We start from the raw sequence: 22,057 nt of genomic DNA, 5'->3' as shown, positions 1-22,057 counted from the left end.
CCATTGCTATTCAATAAAACCACAGGTGGTTTGTGATCTTTATATAAATCACAAGTGGTGCCCCATATATACGTTTTGAACTTCTGAACTGCCCACACACACGCCAAACCTTCTTTCTCAATGGTACTATAGTGAGATTCAGCCTCAGACAAAGTTCTAGGAGCTAAAGCTACAGTATTTTCGCGACCATTAACCCATTGAACAAATACAGCACCTATCCCTTTCAGACTGGCATCAACCATAATAAACAGTTTTCCTGATGGATCAAAAGCTTGTGTAGTGCTGGAGCATTAATAACTAAATTTTTCTCTTTACCAAAGACAGTGTTTAAATCATCAGTCCATTCAAATTTGATGCCCTTCTTAAGGAGAGATTTCAGTGTCTGTACCTCCATGGCATAACTAGGAACAAACCTGGCATAATACTCACAGAGCCCCAAAATGATCTTAAAGCATCTTTATCAGTGGGAGGGCTCGCATTTTTCACTGGATCCAAATTGCTAAATTTAGGCTTAATACCCTGCGCGGATATAATGTGACCCAAATATTCTACTTCAGTTACCATCAGTTTGCATTTACTGGATTTAACCGTCATACATTTGTCTCTTAGAAAATTTAAGACCTTAACTAGGACATCCACGTGCTCTACCTGGATTTCTGTGAGAATTAAAATATCATCTTGAAAAGGCTGTACTTGCGGTAAGACACTTGCTGCAGAAGCAAGTCCAAAATGCAAACGAAAGCTCCAAACGGAATTACAAAAGTGGTTAAATTCTGTGAGTCTTCACTCAAGAAAATTTGGTGGTAAGCAGAATGGAGGTCAATAGTCGAGAAAAATTTGGAACGCCCAAGGTTTGTGATCATCTCTTGGATATGTGAAAGAGGATGACAATCCACTGATATATTCTGATTAACAGACCTCAAAGCCACATATAGTTTTTTAGTGACGACTATGTGAGAGACTGGTTCAGATGAGTCTGTTGGCGTCATTATGCCCTCAGCTTGCAATTTATGTAACAATCTTTTCAAATCTGTTCTGACGCTTAACGGAACTGGCCCAGCCTTGTGCATGACAGGCATCGCATTCCTCTTTAATTTAATAGAGTGTTCAAAACCACATACAGTACCTACTTGGTTTTTAAAAACTTCAGGAAACGAAGTGACAATGCGATCCATAATAATATTAGACATAGTGACATTTGCAATGTGATCATCCAAAGTAAGATCTAGTATATCACCCAAAATAACAGGAACATCATGGCCAGGTCGAAGAATAATTCCTAGGCGGGCCAAATCCTTCCATCCTACAATGCAGCGCCTTTTGACTGCAACATACATTTTAGTAACAATGGACCTTCCTAAACACTGCAAATTGGACTACAAATAACCTAAAAGATCTATGTCATGGTCACCAAATGCCTTAGGGTTAACATCTGGAATTTTAAAATTAATAGCTTCTTGCCAGAGTTTGAAAAAAGTATGATCAGCTAAAATGGTGATGGGAGCCCCTGAGTCGGCTAAAACAGAAATGTTCTTATCATGAATTATCACATTGCATATGGCACCTCTGATAACCTTCTCAGGTTTGCTACAAGGTTCATTGAGAGGATCAACAGTTAACAAAACATTAGAGAACTGATCAGAACATTGCGCAATGTCCTCAGTCAGATTCACATTGCTGATCCTCACTTTGTTAGAAGAGCCCTTGCTATTCTTCTGTGCTAAACACACTTTGAAAATGGCCAACTTTACAACAAAAGTTGCATTTTTTTCCATTCACAGGACACGAAGGATCGTTCCCCAAATGCATTTTAGAACCACAATGGAAACACATCCGTAAATGTTTTCCTTCCTGACCGCGAAAGGTTCTATCTTGTTTAGCTTGTCTATTACTCACAGTACAAACTGTTCCATCATTAACCACACAATCTAAGGTAGCATTATGGTTAGCTAGAACCCTAGAAGTAGTTATAGACCTTTTTCATTCCTTAAGCCAAATCAGTAACCTCCTGAAGTGTTGGATTGCGGCAAGCTAAAAGTCTTTCCTGAATTTTCTTATGGAAACAATAGAAAACAAATTGATCACGCATATAAATATCAACATTAGATCCAAATTCACACTTAGATGCTAGGACTCGTAAATTAGTTACAAACTCTTCAACGGTCTCATCACTTGACTGCTTACACATTGCAGAATTAAACCGTTCTAATAATACGCTAGAGTCATCAGAAAATTGCTTCCTCATTCTTTCTTTTCCTTCGATGTAAGTGTTCCACCCTGCATCACCACTTCCAGGGGAAGGAATCATAGGTAAATTATCAAAAACACGTTGTCCAGCCACACCAAGATGATTGAAGAGTAAAGCCATCTTCCAATGAGGAGAAAAATAATTTGCGTCAATAGCTGTGAGGTCATTTTTGAAGATGTGCAGCCACTCAGACCATTTAATATCAGGCTTCCCAGCCTTCTGTAAAAACGATGGTGGTTGAATGATGCCTTGATTGGTTGCCATATTGAATAAACAGTTAAAATGTAAGACCAGTCAAAGTGCATCAACACAGAACAAAGCGGTATTAAATAAGTCAGGTGTTTGAAGAAAGAAGAAACAAATAAATATATAAATAAAATAAATAACTGCCAGATCGCGTTGTGCCAGTAATCAAGGCAACACTTAATACAGGAAACACGTGATGCAAGATGCTGGTGAACTTCTCAAAATGGCTGCTGATTAATGTAGACAAATGGTAACCAAGGCAACATTGCTGGGAGGCCTCTAAAATGGCTGCCTTTATAGCGTTTACACATGTAACCAAGGCAACGCTTGGTACCGGGTTCACGCATCGCATCACCACCAACAAAAATGAACGTACGCCCAATAAAAAACAAAGCTTACTGCGGGGAAGTCAGTGTGGAGATCTTGCAGATCAACCCCCAAGGCTCCGGTCATCAAGAAAATGTGAATCACAAGGCTGTCTGTGGGTCCCTCCTCACGGCAGCGAGTTGCCAACCCCACTCCTGGTACCAAATTGTGGTATGGGGGCTGTGCACGACGAGAGGAAAGAGAGACACTGGTTGGTGTGAAGGAAAGGATTTATTCTGTCTCAGGAGAAGACCCACGACAACGCAGCAGCGTCTGGCTCTAGGAACAACAGCCAACTGAAATAAGACCGAAGTTCTAGAACCGGAATACAGCCAACAATGAAGGGTGGTTCCATACATTGGTTCCATACAGGAACATAAAAGTAAGACTTACAACTTAACATACTACAGATGCCTTTTGGTTGTCCATGCCATCTGTGTTTCAGAGAGCAATGGACAACATCTTGGGCGACTTATGTAAAAGTGTATCAGGATAATATCTTCATTTTTGAGAACAGATGTGAGGAACATGATGAAAGAATTAGAGAGGTGTTAAGTAGGTTGTGTGATAAAGAGTTAACTCTCAAAGTGAAAGGGATCAACTTGATTTTTGTGGGACAAACACTGACTAAGGAGGGTTTAAGACCTAAACAAGAGTTAGTACAAGGCATCAGAGGATTGCCTGTTCCTAAAAACAAAGAAGAGTTGGCTTCAATCTTAGGACTTGTGGAGGGATTTTCAAAGAAGATGGTCACTCTAAGGAGTTTATTGAGAAAAATGTGAAGTTTAAGCAGAGTAAGAAGTGTTCTGAAGATTTTGATTAATTAAAAGAAGACATACAAAGTGTTCCTTATTTAAAGATTTATTGTCCTAAATCTGAAAAAATATTTTGTACTGATGTTAGCATGAGTCATTTAGAAGCAGCATTTTACAGATTCAGCGGGGAGTAGAGAGAACTAAAACCTTCGTCTAATGTGCCCTTATGCCAGCTGAAACAAGGTTTTCAGTTATTGAAAGAGAGGGCACTGTTGGTGTTTTGGGAGTAAAAAAAACAAAAAAACTTTGAGGTAAGGAATTTACAGTAAGATCAGCTCATAAGCCATTAAAAGAGGCCTTCAAAAAAAGGGGTGGATACAATTTCTAGCAGGACTGCAAAGTGAAAAGTGACACTTCAATATGATGATTTTCAAGTTGTACATGTACCAGAAAAGAGTAATGTCCTGGATAATTGCTTATCATGGATGGTGAACACAAGTAATATAGAAGATGATGTGGATGTTGATGAAGAAGAAAAGGTCTGTGTGGAGAATGAGGGTATTGTGGATTAGGAAAAAGGGAAGAAAGGAGTAGAAACTGACAGGGTTTTGCAGAGGGTGATGTTGAGAATGGAGAATGGTTGAGGAAAGAAGAAGTTGTGAGAGGAAGATGATAAGCTTTTTTGGAGTACCAATGATGAAAGCATTATGTTCAGAAGAACAAGGTAAATTCCTTCAGAGTCTTTAAGAGAATAATTCATAAGCATGACTCATGAAGGTTATCAAGACATTTCGAGGAGTGAAGAAAGGTTATGTCTGACTTATTGGTAGCCAGCAATGGGCAAGGAGACAGAAAGAAAGGTTAGAGAATGTATGGAGTGTTGTCTGAGTGACAAGGTTTGTAAGACTAGAGAACAACCCATGAGGATAAGAGAGTGTCCAGTAAAAGTATGGGATAAAATTGCACTTGATATTTTAGGACCCCTAAGTGAGGTAGTGCATGGAAAATGTATCATTGCATTGGTGAATTTGTTCTCCAAGTGGCTGGAGGTGAAAGTGATCGATGAGGTGTGTACAAGGAATGTTGTGGAATTTTTGTATGACGTTTTTCCAAGAGAGGGGTACTGGGTTCTGTATTGACAGACAACAGTGTGCAATTTATGTAAAGGGAAATGGGGACGTTTTTTAAAGAGCAAGGTATAAAGCATAAAACGTCTGCTCTTTACCACCCTGAAATGAATGGTACTGTTGAGAGAATGATTTGTACTATTAAACAAACCATACAATTGATGAGAGGGTCTGGGAAGGACTGGTAGAAGGAACTATTAAATGGGCTGAAATGTATAGGGTAACACATCATAGAACTACAGGTAGAACTCCTTTTGAATTATTGAGAGGGAAGAGAGCTAATTCTGTTTTGACACCATCTTGGTTACAAGAATGCAAAGGGGTGGAGAAATGTACTGAAGATGAAGAATAGAAAATAAGCGGATGTAAAGTGTGGAGAGAAGAAATGCAGTATTGATCGGAGAAATGCTGTTAAGTCAGTATATGTTGAAGTGTGAGATATGGTGAGGATTAAAGCTCAAGTTACACATGAATTGTATTTCAAGTATAGTAAACAGATGAAAGTTATTAACATTTTCAGTAAATCAGTGAAAACAGAAGGAACTACTCAAGAAAATGAATGAAAATATTGTGGAAGAAACTGAACATGAGTGAGAAAGAAGATGTGAGCTCAATCGGAGGAGTCTTAAAGATTTAAAGATTTTATAGTGTATAAGTAATATTTTATTGTATAGCATTATACTGTTTTGTATAGTATTTGTTGGGATAGAAGGAAGATATCCTGGTTACTGGGGAATGTTATGCTGTTTTGGCAACTTGGGAATGTGATGATGTGGGGTTCTATCTATGTTGTGAGTTGAGGAAATAGAATGACGCTGAGACAGCTGGAGCCTGGACACTGATGAAGGTGGAGCTGGGGGTAGAACGTTTGTAACAAACTTATTTTATTCAAAAGTCTTTCCTTTGTGATTACTGAAACACCTCACATACATTGCCAAAGACTAAAATCTCTGATGTGCCTGATGTCAACTGTAGTCAGCTAAAACCCATCCTATTAGCTACTGCTGAAAGCCAGCAGGTAGCAAATGTGGTAGTGTCGAGCTCTGGTGTCTCCAGCCAGTCGATTGTGAGCTACCAGTAGCTTGCAGACCTCTTCAGAGTAGCTCACAGTCTTGAGTTCATTTGTAAATAGGCACAGAGTCACAGTTTCCTTTTAAAGTAAAGGGAAGGCTGTGTTTATTCACATTATGCTGCAGATAGCAAGGCCTGATAATGCTTGAATCAGATTTATGACTCAGGCTGGGACACAGAGGTGAAGAATTGAAGCACGGAGGTATATAACTCTTTAAAAAAATGTCCTTGTCTACTCAATAGCATGAGAGGAAAATGTTTCTGAATGCCTTTTACAAACTGCAGGCCTCTTGCTCTTAGTTCCAGTAGATGTTTTGCCATATTTATATCTGAGAAAAAGCAATATTTTAAATGGAAGTCTTTTAAAGTGCAGAAAAATATTTATATAAATCATTAGGTCTTAATTTTTTTCTCCACTTTCAGTTAAGTCAATTACATCCTCGTGTGTTATGTACCATGTTTCTTGACTTTAATTTTCTCCCATTTAAGTAAATGGCTGTATTTTTCTGTTAGAATTATTACACCATGTCTTCAGGTGGCTGGGAGCAAGATGCCTTCTGTTTGTAAATGGGACACTTGGAAAAGGGAGAAAATTTGAATGAGTTTTATGGAATCCATATAAACCATAAAGTTTACGCTTCAGTTTAATTTTCTCCTGTTTCAAAGTGTCGTCTTTACACACAGAAGGCATCCTGCTCCCAGTGGTTGGTAGACATGGTGCCATATTTATAACTGAAAAATACAGCCAGTATTTTAAGTGGGAGAAATTTAAAGTGCAAAAAATATTTCATATTATGAACATTTTTGCAGAACATTTTTCTGCACTTTAAATTTCTCCCATTTAAAAAACGGTTGCATGTGTGTGTTATACATACATTAGTGCCACATATGGTGAAATGTATGTCCTGTACCACAAGTATATTCAATACAGGCTCTCAGTCTCCCATACACATGTCCCATTGATAGACACATATGTTCATACATCCCCAAAAAACACATTCACACTGATACTTTGTAGCCCTGCCATAGTGCCCCAAGTCAAAGTATTTTGTTTGAACCATAGTATCTGGCTGTATGGACATTAGGCTTAAAGTCAATGAAGCTGGGCATGCAGTTGTCTGCCAACAATGTGCGAGTTGCTTAGCCTTCAGTATCTCACAATGATGTTCATTGAGCAGATGTAGCTCTCACTACAGAATAGATTGGAGACCCCTGGTCTAGCTGTTGGAATGCTAGTATCAACTGGGTGACATCTGCATAAGAAGCAATATAACAAGGTGGGACTAAGGGTTGATCCCTGTAGGACTCCACATCTTATTTCTCTGAAACAAGAAGTGTATGGTGGTAGAGACATCACTTGTTGCCTGTTTAATAAAAAAGATTTTATCCACTTCCAGGTTTTTTACACAATGCCCATTCTCCCCAATCTTTTCAGTAGGATATCGTGGGACACCGTGTCAAACACTGATAAATTGAGGAAAACAAACAATGTTTTTGTTTAAATCTTGATTATTCTTGATGTATTCTGTAACCTCAGTAAGTGCTGATTTGGTACTGAACTCTGCCTGATAAAAAGATTTGGACACATGAATAATATCATTAATTTATATGTACCTGCTAATTTGAGTGTTCACCAGAGTTTCTAACATTTTTCCCATTGCAGGAAGCAATGAATTGGGTCTTTAATTACTCAGGAGTGATGGATCAACATTTGCCTTTTTGCCTTTTTTGAACAGTGGCCAAATATTAGTATTTTTCCACACAATTGGGAATTTTGCTTGACTAAGTTTAAGCAATACATTGAGCAAGGTGTTAAATGAGAATGTTTCCCAACTGAAGATGTAGGGAGGACATTCGTCGCTGGGGGAGTCTGACTTAAGTTTTAACATGATCTGTTCTAAGTCTTCAAGAGATATTTGTTTGAATGCAATTAGTCGAGCACCAATGTGACTCTTGGTGGGTTCATAAAGTCAAAATATTTGAACGTTTCGCCTTCCATTTAAATAATAGTAAATGTTTTCCATCTTTTCATGGAAAAACAAAGAGAGATTATCCAATAGATCTTAAGATGCGATGATCTCTTGTTTAGTTGCTTTTGGCTTTAAATCATTTTTCACAATCTGAAAAATAGCTCTAGAAGAATTTTCCACGTCTGCAATTTGTTTAGTGTAAAAACTCTGCCTTTGTTTTTGTAATAGTTTTTGAAAACTTTTTGACACTATTTTATAAATTAATGTATCTCCACAACTGTATTCACGTCTCCATGATTGCTCCAGCTGTTTACATTTCAATTTTTTGAGTTGAAGCGATTTTGAAAACCAAACTGCTGAAGGTGATTTTCTTTTTTGAAACCCTTTTTTGTAGGGGCTAACACATTTAGATCTTGAGTCAAGGCCAAGTTGAAAGAGTCAACTGCTTTGTAAATTCCCTCTGATGGATAAATGGCAATGTGTGAGCAGAGTTGTTCTACAGGTATTTCTATTATACAATTCCAAGGGAGAGTAACATTAGTGTGCCTGGCCTCCTCCTGCTGAAAATCTAATATAGCCTTTTGGAATAGGACTAGTGAAAAGTCCAACCAGCGGAGAAGGATTTTCCGCAATTAGTGAAGAAACATTAGTAAACATAAGATCCAGTGTTTGGTCACCGTTATGTGTGGGACCAATAACCTTTTCTGTTAGGATAAAATCTTGTAAAGTATCCACTAATTGTGATGCAATTTTTCATTCTGGGTCACCATTATGAAAATAGAAGTCCCCAAGCACAGTGAAATGTGCGTACTGCATAAAGTATGGAGCGATTGTGTTGGCTAACAAATTAATAAAATGTGGAAGATATTTCAGAGGAAAGTACACCAGGGCCTCTGACAAAGAAAATTTTTTAAAGAGCAAAGGTCACCCTCTGCCCTCTCCAGGAATTTATCCAACCAACGGCTGCTATAGGGGAGGAGGTGGCCCCAAAATTGATTTGTAGAGCACCATTTGAGTGGAGACTCCGAATATGGGTTCTCCATCCCATTTATACTGTAAATGCAGACATGTTTATGAAGCTTTGGCAAAGGGGAAGCTGTCTTCTAGCTAGAAGAGAGCATGGGAACTAGACCTGGGGGACTCCCTAACTGATACAGATCGGGAGCCTGACATGTGTGCTCATTCTAATGGTTTCCTGCAACAATAGATTTAAGCTTATTCATTTCAGTTCTCTTCACCGGATGCATGTAAACCCTTATGTACTCAGTAGGATCTACCTCAATCCTCAGCCTAAATGCCTGAGATGTGGGAAGGATGGCACCACCTTCCTACACATGGCATGGGGTTGCAGGGAAGTTGGGGCATGCGGGTAAGTAGTCCCAGGAATTGAGGTGGCCATGAGACTCCAAATTGGCGTATTACCCGGGAGGTACTTGCTGGGAATGAAGCATGTGGGTCAGGGATGTCTGGAAGTGGCTGGTGGCTGAGGAGCAGCACATTAGGCTCTCTAGAACTGATGACAAGGTATTGGATGACGTTGCAACATGGATCTTGGTGTTGGAGTAATTTCATAACCATGGAGCAAGCACTGTCAGATCTGATCTAGACTACAGCTTTGAGGAAGTTGGCGTATTGATCCTCAACTGCACATGTTCTTTCCTGGAGATTTGGATTTCAGGTGTGTTTTTATGAGGTCCAGTATATGTATGTTCGCTGACCTGGTATTCGTTATTGTATGTGCCTCTTATTATTTACTAGATTCTGTTTACTCTACAGATGCTGGGAGTAGTTAGGATACGCAGCGAGTTGTGTGCTGCTGTTCTATTTTTTTCCCTTTGTGTCACATTTCCTTATTTCACTGTACACATGCAAAATCTAAAATATATATATATTTTTTAAAAGAAACATCACATCCCATATGTTGTTACTCAATAAATTCCAGGTCTCACTTTTATGTTTTGACTGTGATATTGCATTAATTAGAGATGCTTTTAATTGTTGTCAGAAGACTCTGGAAAGTTTATTTCCACTTTACTACTTGAAACCTCTGTGAGCCCCGTTCCTTCCCCCAATGTGAAGATGAATCCACATTTTTTACATTTATAGAAATGTTTATTACAATAATGCATGAGACTCTTAGACTTGTCAGTCTCAGGGCAGTCCCCCCCAAACCTTTGGCCTTCCTCCCTTTATTTTGCTGGCTTAGTACTCTCCACACTTTACCACTGCTAATCAGTTCTAAAGTGCAAGTGCTCAGTCCTTAAAATGTGGTAATATTGGCTTATCCCCAGTTGGCATGTTGAGTTGAACTTGTATGTCCCTAGTAAAGTGGATAGTACATGTACCCAGGACCTGTAAATAAAATGCTACTATTGGGCTTGCAGCACTGATTTTGCCACACACTGAAGAAGCCCTTTAAACATGTCTCAGGTCTGCCATTGCAGCCTGTGTGCATTTTTAAACTGCCATTTCAACCTGGCAAAATAAACATTTTTCCAGATTCAAATCTCCCTTTTAATACATATATGTCACCCCTAGGGTAGGCCCTGGGTAGCCTAGAGGGCAGGGAGAAGTGTATTTAAAATATTGGGCATGTACTTGTAAGTTTTCCATGTCCTGGTGGTGAAAAACTCTTAAATTTGTTTTTCAAAACTGCAAGGCCTGCCTCTCCCATAGACTAACATTGGAGTTACTTTATTACATTTAATAAGTGATGATTTCCAAATGGGAGAATGTTACCTGCTTATGTTTGGTGTCTTTGGAACTGTAATGAAAAATCCACTCTTAGGGTAAAGTTAGGTTTTATTACACTTTGAAAATACCACTTTCAGAAACTTGGCATTTTCCTGCCTTAGCCGTGTAGTGCCTGTAGCCTGTCCGTGGGTCACATGACTGGGCTTAGCTGACAGATGGGCTATGTATCACTGCCTAGACAGCCACTCACAATAGAAAGCTTAGGTTTGCCTGGATTGGCCATTACTGGCCGGATCGGAAGGTAGAGCTGGGCAAAGCCTTACTTGCACTTGAAAAGGCTGTCTCCTGCCCCCACACAAAGGGCTGCACACACCCTTTAGTTACTCTGGAGACAGGGCAGGGAAAGCAGAGACCATGTGCACTTCAAACAGAAATTCTAGAAGCTTCTCGACCCTTCCAGAGGAAGGGAACCAGGTTTAAATATTGGACCTCAGCCACCACCTCTTAAGTAAATTTCTGGAGACCTGCGGATACTCTGCCGGGAAGAACGAATGATGTGCTTCTGAAATGACTGCCACTCTGCTGGACTGCTACTCTGAAGGAACTGCTGCCATGCTGTGCTGACCTGCTGCCCTCTTCCCTTGGTGAGAAGGACTGGATCTGCATCTGTGGAACCCAGTACCACAGAGTGAATCAAAGGGCTAGTCATCTGGCCTCTTGACTAGACCATCATGGGCAGATGGCTCCAACAACCTTGAACTCAGACACTGGACTCTACCATCTGTGAGTCCTACCCTTCTAATGGTTTCACCCCAGTCTTGGACCCTTGTAAGTGGGCCCGAAAGTGCTCTTCTAGCCCATTTGTGGATCCATGCATCTCCTTCACAGTGCATCTCAAGCAGGACCGGAGCATCACCTTTGCAGTTCAATGCATTCGGCTTGTGACCGATACATCACCTCTGTTGAGAAGGTTCTCCCAATGCAAAGGATTTTGCATGTACCTCACAGCCCTTATCGGGACAGCCTCCTGTACAAAGCTTTCCCAATGCAGGCCCTTGGATTGCAATTCTCTTGTTGACGGCAGCTCTGGCGACAATGCAGCTTCTTGCATCTCTGCTCCACAGCTCCCCGGAACCAACGCAGTGTGACACATGCCTGAAACAGGATTTTGTATTGCAAGCCCTTGTTGATGGGATCCTCAACGATTATTCAGGGCCTCACATCATATCTCTGCAGCTGTTTGGAACCGAGTCTCAACCTCTGCTGAGCAATGCATCCTTGCCGCAGGACCTCGCAGTGCTCCACAAACCAAGATTTAGGGCCTCATTGCCGCAGGCCCGGTGGTAAGGCATTCCACATCATGAGTTGTGAGGCTTGGCAGACGCAAAGCCTCCAGAACGCTGCCTGGCCCACAGGTGCGGTTGCACTGCCACGGCCGACAGTTAGCACCTCCAACCCTGCGGCAGGCCTCAGCCTGCCGGCTGGATTACAAGGATACAGACCGCCAGGCTTTCCTTGGTGGTCACCCCGCCACGAAAACCCTGGCAGTCGCGCACTCAGCGACAGGAATCTCCATACCTGTCGCCAGCACACACATGCACACATGTCCCCACACATGCACGCACTTCCAACTGTCTACACACTCACAAACACCCCCCACCCCTTCATGCACACATACATTCACATACACACTCCTCAGCATACAAATACATCCACACAGACACCCCCACTCACTCGCAAACATGCACACAGACACCCCCACTCACTTGAAACATGCACACAGACACCCCTATTCACTCGCAAACATGCACAGACACGCCCATACACGCGCACATACACGCAGACACACATTCACATTCATTTGCACACATGCACAGATTCACCACCCCTCCCTCCCTCCGCAGACATGCACCCACCCACACAGACCCACCCCCTTGCAGACACCCACTTACCTTATCCGTCAAGGGAGGGGATGGGTCCTGGCAGTCTTGCATCGCCAGCACCACCACGCCAGCAGGACTTTGCCACGCCATATAACAGCTCGTAATACTTCAGGCGGAATCGTGCTGCCGTGTCGGTGCTGGCAATGCATTTGCCACTTTGGAGTTGGACTTCCGCCCAGAAATGGGCAGAAGTCCTCCCAGGATTCCTAATATGGCGGGGAAAAGACCCCCTTCACTGGCAGTCTGTTGGCTGCAGCGGCTTTGGCGGTCCTGGAAAAGGACCGCCAAAGTCGTAATGAGGCCCTTAATGTGCTTGGTTAAGTGGGCCTAACTGGGTACCTGTAGCTGGCCTGAACTTCATTGTAGTCAGCCTGAACTTGAGACTTTGACCTGGTCCATCGGGGCCAGATATCTACAGTTGCCGCTTTGTGCTTTTTTGTGCTATTTCTACTGAAATCTTTAAAGCTGCATATCTTCGGTTCTACTGAAGTTTTTGTCGTTTTGGTCTCATTTTATTTATAAAAAAATATTCTATTTTTCTAAATCGCTGTGGGATCCTTTTGTGCTGTTTTTTCACTGTGTTACTGTTTGAAGTTTGCACAAATAGTTCACACATTACCTCTATGTTAAGCTAGACTCCGTTGCGTCAACCAGGGGGCTTAGCACAAGTTTATTTGGGTTTGCTTGTGGCTTCACCCTGACAAAGATTGTGGTTTTTGCTTCAGTAGGGGTTTCTTACAAGGAAAATACAGGAATTGAAAGCACAGAGGCATAAACTCATTGCCTTGAAGGCAGTCTTTAATAGGTAATACAGAATAATAGGCAAAATAAAAAATAGTCTATGTCCCGAATGAACAGCAAAATCAGTAAGTAACCGGGCAGCATCTCTGGTAGCATCAGAAAGGTCTCATCAGTGTCATGGCTTACCCCCAGATTTGAGGGTTTATATAGGAAATCTAGACTTACATTGAAATTGCAGATTCATCATGATTTGAGCAAAAGATTTACAATTTCAATAAATCATAACATTGAAATAAAAAGCATCATACAGCCTTACCACCTAAACACTTATCCCACTCCATGAATATGAAGCCTGCTAGCTGCCTGGCAGGAAACTCCTCACCGTGTAAATCCTTGGAGGGCTCAGTCCCAGTTGACAGAAAGGTCCTGGCATCACTCCCAAAGTCCCAAGTCCTCTTCTCCCCATTCAAAGGTGACAGGACACTCAGATAAGAAGCACAAAAAAACACAAGAAGTCAAAGCCTGTTTCAATTTCTCCTCGTCCATCGGCCAACATGAAGAAGGAGCATTGGCATTCGAAGCATGGTTCTTCGGAGCCAAAATTAAAGAATTTTACGATGCCACGCACCTTATTTTAAAGTGGTTTGACCCCTCTGGAGCGGCTCTTGGTCCCACAGGGTCATAGGGGGCCCCATCTGGTTTCATGCTTCTGCTCCAACCCTGGCTCTGATGGGCCACCATGGATCTGACCGGCACCGGTCATGCCACTGCGACCTACCTGAACCAGCCCCATTGTGATCTCGAATCCAACACGGAGCCGGAGCCTTGTCGACCAACATCGATTCTGCCACTGACAGGACCCTTGTGTCGGGGGTTGGTGCCTCATCCGTATTCTAAAGGGCTAAGCCTCCGTTCACAATGGGAGCAGTTGCTGGACCCTTTAGAATAGCAGACTGAAGAACAAGATATACACTGATGCCAGTGGACTTTCCATGTCTTTAGATACTGGCATGCTTTCTTCCCCTACCATAGCTATGGAGGAGGGAGCTACCTATGTTATGGAGGTGAAGAGGGCAGCTGAGGTCCTGGACTTCAAGTTGCCCTCAGTGGCAGTCAAGATCAACATCTTGACAGAGGTGCTGCAACCAGGATTTCCTCATCTGAACTCTTGCACTCTTTTAATGAAGCCCTCACCAATGTCCTTCTGGGATCTTGGTCCAAGCCCCACAGAGTTCTCCTGTGAATAGGACGATTGCTTGCATCACCACCCCATCTCAGGGGACCCAAGCTTCTTCACCAAACACCCTACACCTGAGAACTTGGTGGTCCAAACTTCTACTTCCAGTGGCACGTTCCCAGCTGCTCCCGGACAGGGATTCCAAGAGGCTGGATAGCTTTGGTAAGAACGTCTTTTTCAACCAGTTTTACATTGCGGTCAGTCAACACCACATGCTTACTGGGCCGCTATCCCCACACACTGTTGGACACAGTTCCACAAGTGATGCCACAGGTCCCAGAGGAGGCCCAGGCCATTCTCTCCCAGGCAGTCAAAGACAGAAGAGACGCAGCTAAGTTCACTGTACTCTTGTGGTTTGAGCCTGACCAACTCGCTGTGCAGAGCAACTTCAGCAGTGGTGGTGTCTGGCTGAGAATATTCGACTTTTCAGAGGATGTCCAGTCTTCCTTCATGGACATGCCCTTTGATGGCAATCGTCTCTTCAGAGACAAGGTGCTGGAGCGCTTTAAGGACTCGTGGGTTCTCAGCTGCCCAGTGTCATCCCCAGTCTATCTTTCTCACCTTTGGTGGTTACAAAGGGGTCTTTCAACCGCACCAACCCTATCCCAGCCACCGGCCTGCACAAGCTTCCCAGCCTCTGCATGATGAGGATGTGGTTCTTCTCGATCCTGTGGGTTGAGTAGCCAGCGGTCTGCTCCAGCCACCACCCATGGGAGCTGCAGCCTGCAAAACTTCCTAACCTTGCCCTTTTAGATCATGGGCATCCAGTAGGTGGCAGGATCCGCCATCACCTCCATTACTGGCAGTCCATGACATGGTAAAGGTGGGTTCTAGGGATTGTTCGGAGGGGCTACTCCCTCCCCTTCGACCATCCCTCCCTCGATACCTCTATCTTACGACCTGCTGACAGAGGATCATTTGTCCTTCCTCCGTGAGAAAGTCAGGGCTCTCTTGGCCAAGGGAGCCATCGAGAGGGCTCCAGTGACAGAAATAGGCTATGGTTGCTACTGCTGCTAATTTCTGGTTCCTAAAAAGGACAAGGGTCTTCTCCCTATCCTAGATCTCTGAACCCTCAACTTCTTCCTCAGAAGGGAAAAATTGAAGATGCGCACATCGGCTGAGGTCTTGTCTGCCCTAGAGACAGAAGACTGGATGGCAGCGATGGACTTGCAGAATGCCTGTTTTCACATCCCCATCCTGATTGTCCACAAACGTTACGTGTGGTTCACTATAGGCCATGAGCACTTTCAGTTTATCATGCTCCCTTTCGGCCTTACTGGTGCCCCTTGAGTTTTCAACACATGATGGTGGTAGTCGTAGCTCATCTGTGCAGATCATGGGTGTCAGTCGTCCCTTATCTAGACCACTGGCTGCTGGAATGTGAGCTCGCTCTAGGCTGTCATCTCCCACCTCCAGAATATGGTGAACTTCCTCCATTCACTGGGGTTCACTATAAACATGCCGAAGTCACACCTGACTCCCTCTCAGGCGCTTCCTTTCATCTGAACTGTTACGGACAGAAGGCAGTTTGAGGCTTGTCCTCCCAAGCTGCGAGTCCAGGATGTTCAGGCTGTGATACTGATGTTTCAGCCCCTATCCTGGGTTCCAATGAGACTGACTCTGAGGCTGCTGGGCCTCATGGCCTCCTGCATCCTACTAGTGACACCTGCTAGTGCAGGTGTTCACGCACAACCCCACTGCCATATGGTACTAAAACATACAGGACAGGGTGGGGTCGCGAACCCTCTGTCACGAGGCTCTGCATCTCGGCATGGCTGGTTCAACATCTGGCAGGTTCCCTTAATGGCAGAGCAGAAGAACTCTGTCAATGCCTAGCAGATCACAAGTGGTGTCATCCCCCAGAGGTGGCGCAAGGTCTCTTTCAGCAGTGGGGAGAGCCTTGGTGAGATCTGTTCGCCTCCGCTGAGAATGCACAACAATTTTGTGCACTGGAGTTTCTAAGGCGGCTCTTGCTCTGAGTCTCTTTTTGTCTTCAGTGGAGCTCAGGCCTCCTTTAGGCCTTTCCGCCCATACCACTTCTTCCTAGAGTTCTCAAGAAGATCCGGAACAACTAGGCTAAAGTTATCTTTGTGGCTCCGACTGGACATAGAGAGTCTGGTGTCCCCAGGTACTGGACATGACTGTCCATCCTCCGATCAGGCTAGCCCTTTGGGAGGATCTTCTGTTGCAGCAGGAGGGGATGGCCCTCCATCCAAACCTGTCATCTCTCTGCCTTTAAGCGGGAGTCGAGAGCTTTAAACCTTCCTCACAAAGTCTTCACTGTTATTCTGGCAGCCAGGCGTCCCTCCCCAAAACGGTAAACGCCTGCCAGTTGAAGCGATTTGTATTGTATTTTACAGAAAAGGCTATTGATGCACTTTCTGCTTCCCTTTCACTAGTTTTGCTTTTAAGCCTTACCCTTTCCCAGGAGGCTCTGCTTTGGGCACTCTGAAGGGTTCTCTTTCTGCTCTAGCTTCCTTCTTGCGGTTGCCTGACCAACCCTCTTTATTCATGTACAGATGTTTGCCCCTTCTCCTTTTAATATGCCTCAGTGGGTCCAAAAGTGGTAACATCATTTCATGTGGACCAATCTGTCACCTTGCCCACCTTTTACGCTCCTCCACATCCCTCTAAGGAAGAGGAGAGACTCCACCGCCTGGAGCCAAAAAGAGCATTGTCTTTCTGTCTTGAGCGAACGAAAGAGTTCCGGGTGAACAACCAACTCTTTGTGGGGTACGTTGGAGAGGAGAAGGGTTGGGTGGTGCAGAAACGGTCCATCTGTCAATCAGTCATTCTCTGCATCAACATCTGCTACATGCTGGCAAAAAAGCAGCCTCATTCCACCAGAACTAAGGCTGTGACCACTTCCCCATCTGCCAAGCAGCAACGTGGGCATCCTGGCACACATTTACTAAACCCTACTGCCTGGACAGTCAGGTCTGTAGGACAAGCATTTCACCCATTCGATCCTGCAGGACTTCCTAGTTTAAATATGTCCACAGGCCCAGCACCGGTACTGGTATTGCTTAGGTATCTATTAAAAGGTAAGGAGTCTGCAGCTGGAAGTCTCAATCAGATGAACAAGTTACTTACCTTCGGTATTGTCTTATCTGATTGAGACAACATCTAGCTGTAGATTCCTTTCTGACCCACCCAACCAGTCTGTTCTGTAGACAGATTTCTAGGGTCAGGGATAATCCCTTTCAAGGCCCTAGTTTGGACACACCAATGACAGGGCTCTTCCTGGCCCCATGCTTCTGGCATGGAAAGTCGTGAAAAGTAACTGATGTCAGCGCGCCAAGGTGATGCCTATATAGGTGAAGCGAACGTCACTTCCGGCCGACATGCCAACATTGCCGCATAGAGCCGGCAGATGCCACCTACCTAGATATTGTCTCTATCGGATAAGGGGTTACCAAAGGTAAGTAACTTTCACTATTCTGCATATTGTTAATAATGCACACATGTATTAATGCACATAAACGTCTACAAAAGTGTCACCTTATGAAAACATGTGTCATCAAAGCACATCATGCATTTGGAAGGCCCCCCCAAGTTGTCCAGTATTGCTGATCTCATACCCCAGTTGCTGATCTATGGCTAGAGAAGCATGATGATGGGCCAGATGAACTTTCAGGTAGGGACCTGAACAATCACGTTCTGCTGCTCATTTTACAAAGACTGGAAAACCATTCTCATAGAAGCACCGCCTGGCTCTCCATACGGAAACAATCATAGGGGGTTATTCTAACTTTGGAGGAGTGTTAATCCGTCCCAAAAGTGACGGTAAAGTGACGGATATACCACCAGCCGTATTACGAGTTCCATAGGATATAATGGACTCGTAATACGGCTGGTGGTAAATCCGTCACTTTTCCGTCACTTTTGGGACGGATTAACACCTCCTCCAAAGTTAGAATAACCCCCATAGTCTCTTGGGACATAAGGTATATTTCCCATAGAGGCTCTCGGACTAGGGCAGTACCACTTTGTAGTGTGCTGAAATAAGGAAATGCAGAAACGTGACAAAGATGACTCATCACAAAGTCTATTTGTCTAGAGGAATGGACAAGAGGTAGACTGTGAAGGACCAGAACACACGTATAGTTCGGGACCAGATTGGAATGCTTGCCCAGCAGAGCACCCACCCATCAGACGTGAGTCCAGATCCAGTCAAAAACGGACAGATAAAACGGTAGCTGTAGTGAGACTCAAGTACAGCGCGAGCAGTACTCAGGAGCAGTGGCTGGCCGCATAGTGGAGGCACTGACTCAAGATAGCAACCACATTCGTGTCTCAGTGTGCTAGATTGGTACCCAAAACTTGGAACTATAGGGCTCTGTGTTCACACCATCCTATTTGTCGGTAGACAGACGAAAACACTGTGTTCAGCCTGTGCTTCTGTAGCTCGTTCTGGCCTGTTGTTTTTCCATGAACCGACATAAAATTCACCTCTTAACTTATGTTTGTTGATGGAGTATATATTGTTTTTTTGTTTTAAATAAACTTTCGTCCCAATATGTGAACAGCACAATGGTAATTTTTGAAGTGGGATCAAATGAGAACATCTCAGGTTGTGTGAAAAATGTCACCATTTTCTGCTTCTACAAATCAGTTACATTCTAAATTAACTGTATCACTCATGGCTTTATCTAAAGTATCAGCTCCCTAGTTTTTATTATTTTCCAGATTGCAGAAACTTCAGTCTATGTTAAGTGCACGTTCTAAGGGTAATTCTCTTAACCCTTAATTTTTTTGTCAACATCTATGTCCTGGGAGTCTAAATCACAAAGAATTTAACTGAGTGGTAGTCGCTTACGCCCGAAAATCCAGGAGTAAGTCTTACCCACTTGAGAAAAAGGTTTTATGAAGCAGGCCAGTAAATAACAATTGGGTGCAGTAAACTTTGTATTGCGAAAACGTTTAAGACCTTACAGTTCTAGAAGTAGGTGATCTGCCGTAGGACCTTTGGTAAGTAAGGCCTCCTACTTTCAGTGGCATGGCATAAACACAGTAGCGAGTATGAAGAACAAAAGAGTAAGATAAAGCGCCTTTTTGGTTATAAAGAAACTATTCTTATCACAATGCAGCTTTCACTACTGTCACCAATATTGCAAGGATCAGGGTAGACTAAATAGTGCTATTAGAAGGTCTGATAGTTTTATGCATGAAAGACTTCTGCCACAGCAGAAAAGGACAGTATACTGCACTTTCAAGGAGTTTTTCTTCAAGTTGCCTCCTTACACCTAGAGAGAGACAATAAGAATAATGTTAATAACGCTAATTGCTCTTTATCTATCTGGCATAGTAGAACTGTCAGAAAAGAGGGTAATGGAAAAGTACCCTCCGAGTAGGACTGTATGTCCAGTAACAACATATAACTGTCCTGTTGATCCATGGAACATATGCGGTGCATGTGTGTGTGTGGGTGTGCGTATGTGTCTGTGTGTGTGATTTTGCTTGTGTGAAAGAGAAAAGGGATGGATGGGGCATCAATCGCTTGTTGGATGGAATGTATGTTGATGGGTGGGTGTTTGGAATGGTGTCTAAATCAATTAATTGATGGGTGGACTGATGGTTCATGCATGATGGAAGGAGTTGGTGGTTAAACAGACTGTATGCATTGTATTGATTAGTTTCAAATATTGCTTTAATCTTTATTTTACTGTAAATATACAAATATTTACATAGACATATATGTATATTCACTTTAATTTTCATTCTTTAACAGGTGATCGTTTGGGGAGACTATGGCCGAATGGACCACAAATCCTTCATGGGGGTTGCACAGATACTTTTGGAGGAACTTGATCTATCTAGTGTGGTAATAGGATGGTATAAGTTATTTCCACCTTCATCGTTGGTGGATCCAACCTTGACACCCCTCACTCGACGGGCTTCCCAGTCATCTCTTGAAAGTTCAATAGGGCCTCCTTCAATCAGGTCATAGTGAACCAGGAGAGTGTGGAAGATATGTAAACTGCATTGCTGTCGCCCAAAATGAGGGCGAGAACCAGAAGTTTCCATGAACAAAAAAGCATTGTTGAACTAAGACAATCACTTGTTATTTTACCTGTATTAACGTTTCACAAGTAGATCTGCAAAATTGGAAACAAGCTTATATTGGCTGAACAAGGCAGGGCATCAAAATCGCTGGTTTCTGGCAACCGTCACTGATGCTCAGACGAGGTTATTTTAAATAAAAAAAATCTAACTGGAAACCATTGCTCTGATAAAGATGTTTTTTTACATTTTTACAGAGCTCTTAAGCAGTATTATCTTTAATGGTGTTTCAATATTTTTTGTCTGTACTCGTCCCTCCACTTGTTTTTGTTAAAATATTTTATTTTTTTGTGCCAGTTTTGTACAAGTCCTCATGGCGGTGCTTACAGAGATTCAGCTCTTCTTCTGTTAGGATTTCTAAGGGCTGATCCCAAATCCCTGTGAGCATTCGTCAAGTGTTCTACAGCCAGACAAAGAATAAATGCCAACAAGGTTAAATATTGTCACTGCGTTCTGGTTCTCTGAAGTCTTACATGTGAAAAACAGCCACTAAGAATGAATGAATATTAATAAACAATATTTCTAAAAAAATGTATAAATATTTAAAAAAAGAAAAAGGATTTATCACAGAGCCACCTTTTCTTTGTAAAAATTAAAGCATATATGATTGCATTATAAATAATGATTTTTATGTTTTATGATGTTTTGCATGGAAGAGTTTTGAAGACATCTATCTACAACCAATGGTGAGGACTGATACAAGCATCTTATGTCTTAATTTTGACAGTTAAAATATTTAGTTTTCTTCCTAAGATCATAATTATGTTTTTTATATATAGATTGTATATTTGACTTCCCAAAACATTGACCAGTGATGGGGTTGAGCATATGACACTTTCAGCTGTGCCCAGGCTCCTCACGTTTGTCACTTTGGACAACTGATCAGCACTGGACACAGCACAGTATGAGCTGTTCACTATTTCACTGGAAATTCCAGTCGAAGTGTTCTGCACTTAATAATGTTTGTATCAGATTTTAGTTTACATTTCTTTGAGAGTGATGCAAGCACAATGCTTGGTTTTTTAACGCAAAATATTTTACTTTTTGAAGAAAATAAGTCAAATTTCAATTTGCATTTGATTAATTTTAAAGGGTTTTATTTTGCCTTGAAATTACCCTTTGTGATTTTTCTGTAAATGTGCAAGGAACTGCAGGTCGTGCAGATGCATTGATATTTTTTCCTCCTTTTATGGGCCATTCAATTTTGTGATCACACAAATAGAGCAGCATGACTTGGAACTGTTCAAAGCCGTATGCACGTTTTGTAAAAAGAAACAAAAAGAGGTAAATTATGTGTGTTAGTTCCACATAGGCCAGCTTGTATGTTGCATGTACTTGTACAGTTTGCTCGTAATTATAAGGAAACAACCAAGAAATCAAAGCCATCCATTTTTTCTTATAGACATTTTGCAGGTTTTAACCAGGTCAGGTCTGTCAATCTGACTCCAAGTGTCTATTGATGGACTTTATTTTTTACCCTATGGAAAACGTGTTGTAGTACGGACCAAATTCCTTCTGATACATATTTTGTTGTGGATTCCTGCTGTGGGGCTGTAACACATGTAGAAGCTGTGTACAACTAGGTTTTAATTCATA

The 22,057-nt window shown here is 42.5% G+C and overlaps 1 protein-coding gene across 9 annotated transcripts in view; it reads left to right on the top strand.

Moving 5' to 3' along the window:
* The window catches only part of RIMS1 (regulating synaptic membrane exocytosis 1), a 2,255,956-nt gene extending 2,235,337 nt beyond the window's left edge, over window positions 1-20,619 (top strand). For all 9 annotated transcript variants that reach the window (XM_069235695.1, XM_069235694.1, XM_069235701.1 and 6 more), the window contains one exon: window positions 20,130-20,619. In XM_069235695.1, the coding sequence (XP_069091796.1) occupies window positions 20,130-20,348 (219 nt within the window). In that variant the 3' untranslated portion in view covers window positions 20,349-20,619. The remainder of the gene's footprint in view (window positions 1-20,129) is intronic.
* The last annotated feature ends 1,438 nt before the right edge of the window (window positions 20,620-22,057 follow it).

This window comes from Pleurodeles waltl, chromosome 5 (assembly GCF_031143425.1).
Source record: "Pleurodeles waltl isolate 20211129_DDA chromosome 5, aPleWal1.hap1.20221129, whole genome shotgun sequence".
NCBI classification, from domain to species: domain Eukaryota; kingdom Metazoa; phylum Chordata; class Amphibia; order Caudata; family Salamandridae; genus Pleurodeles; species Pleurodeles waltl.
The sequence above is the reverse complement of the archived record's forward strand: the minus strand, read 5'-3'. Positions and strand labels throughout refer to the sequence as shown.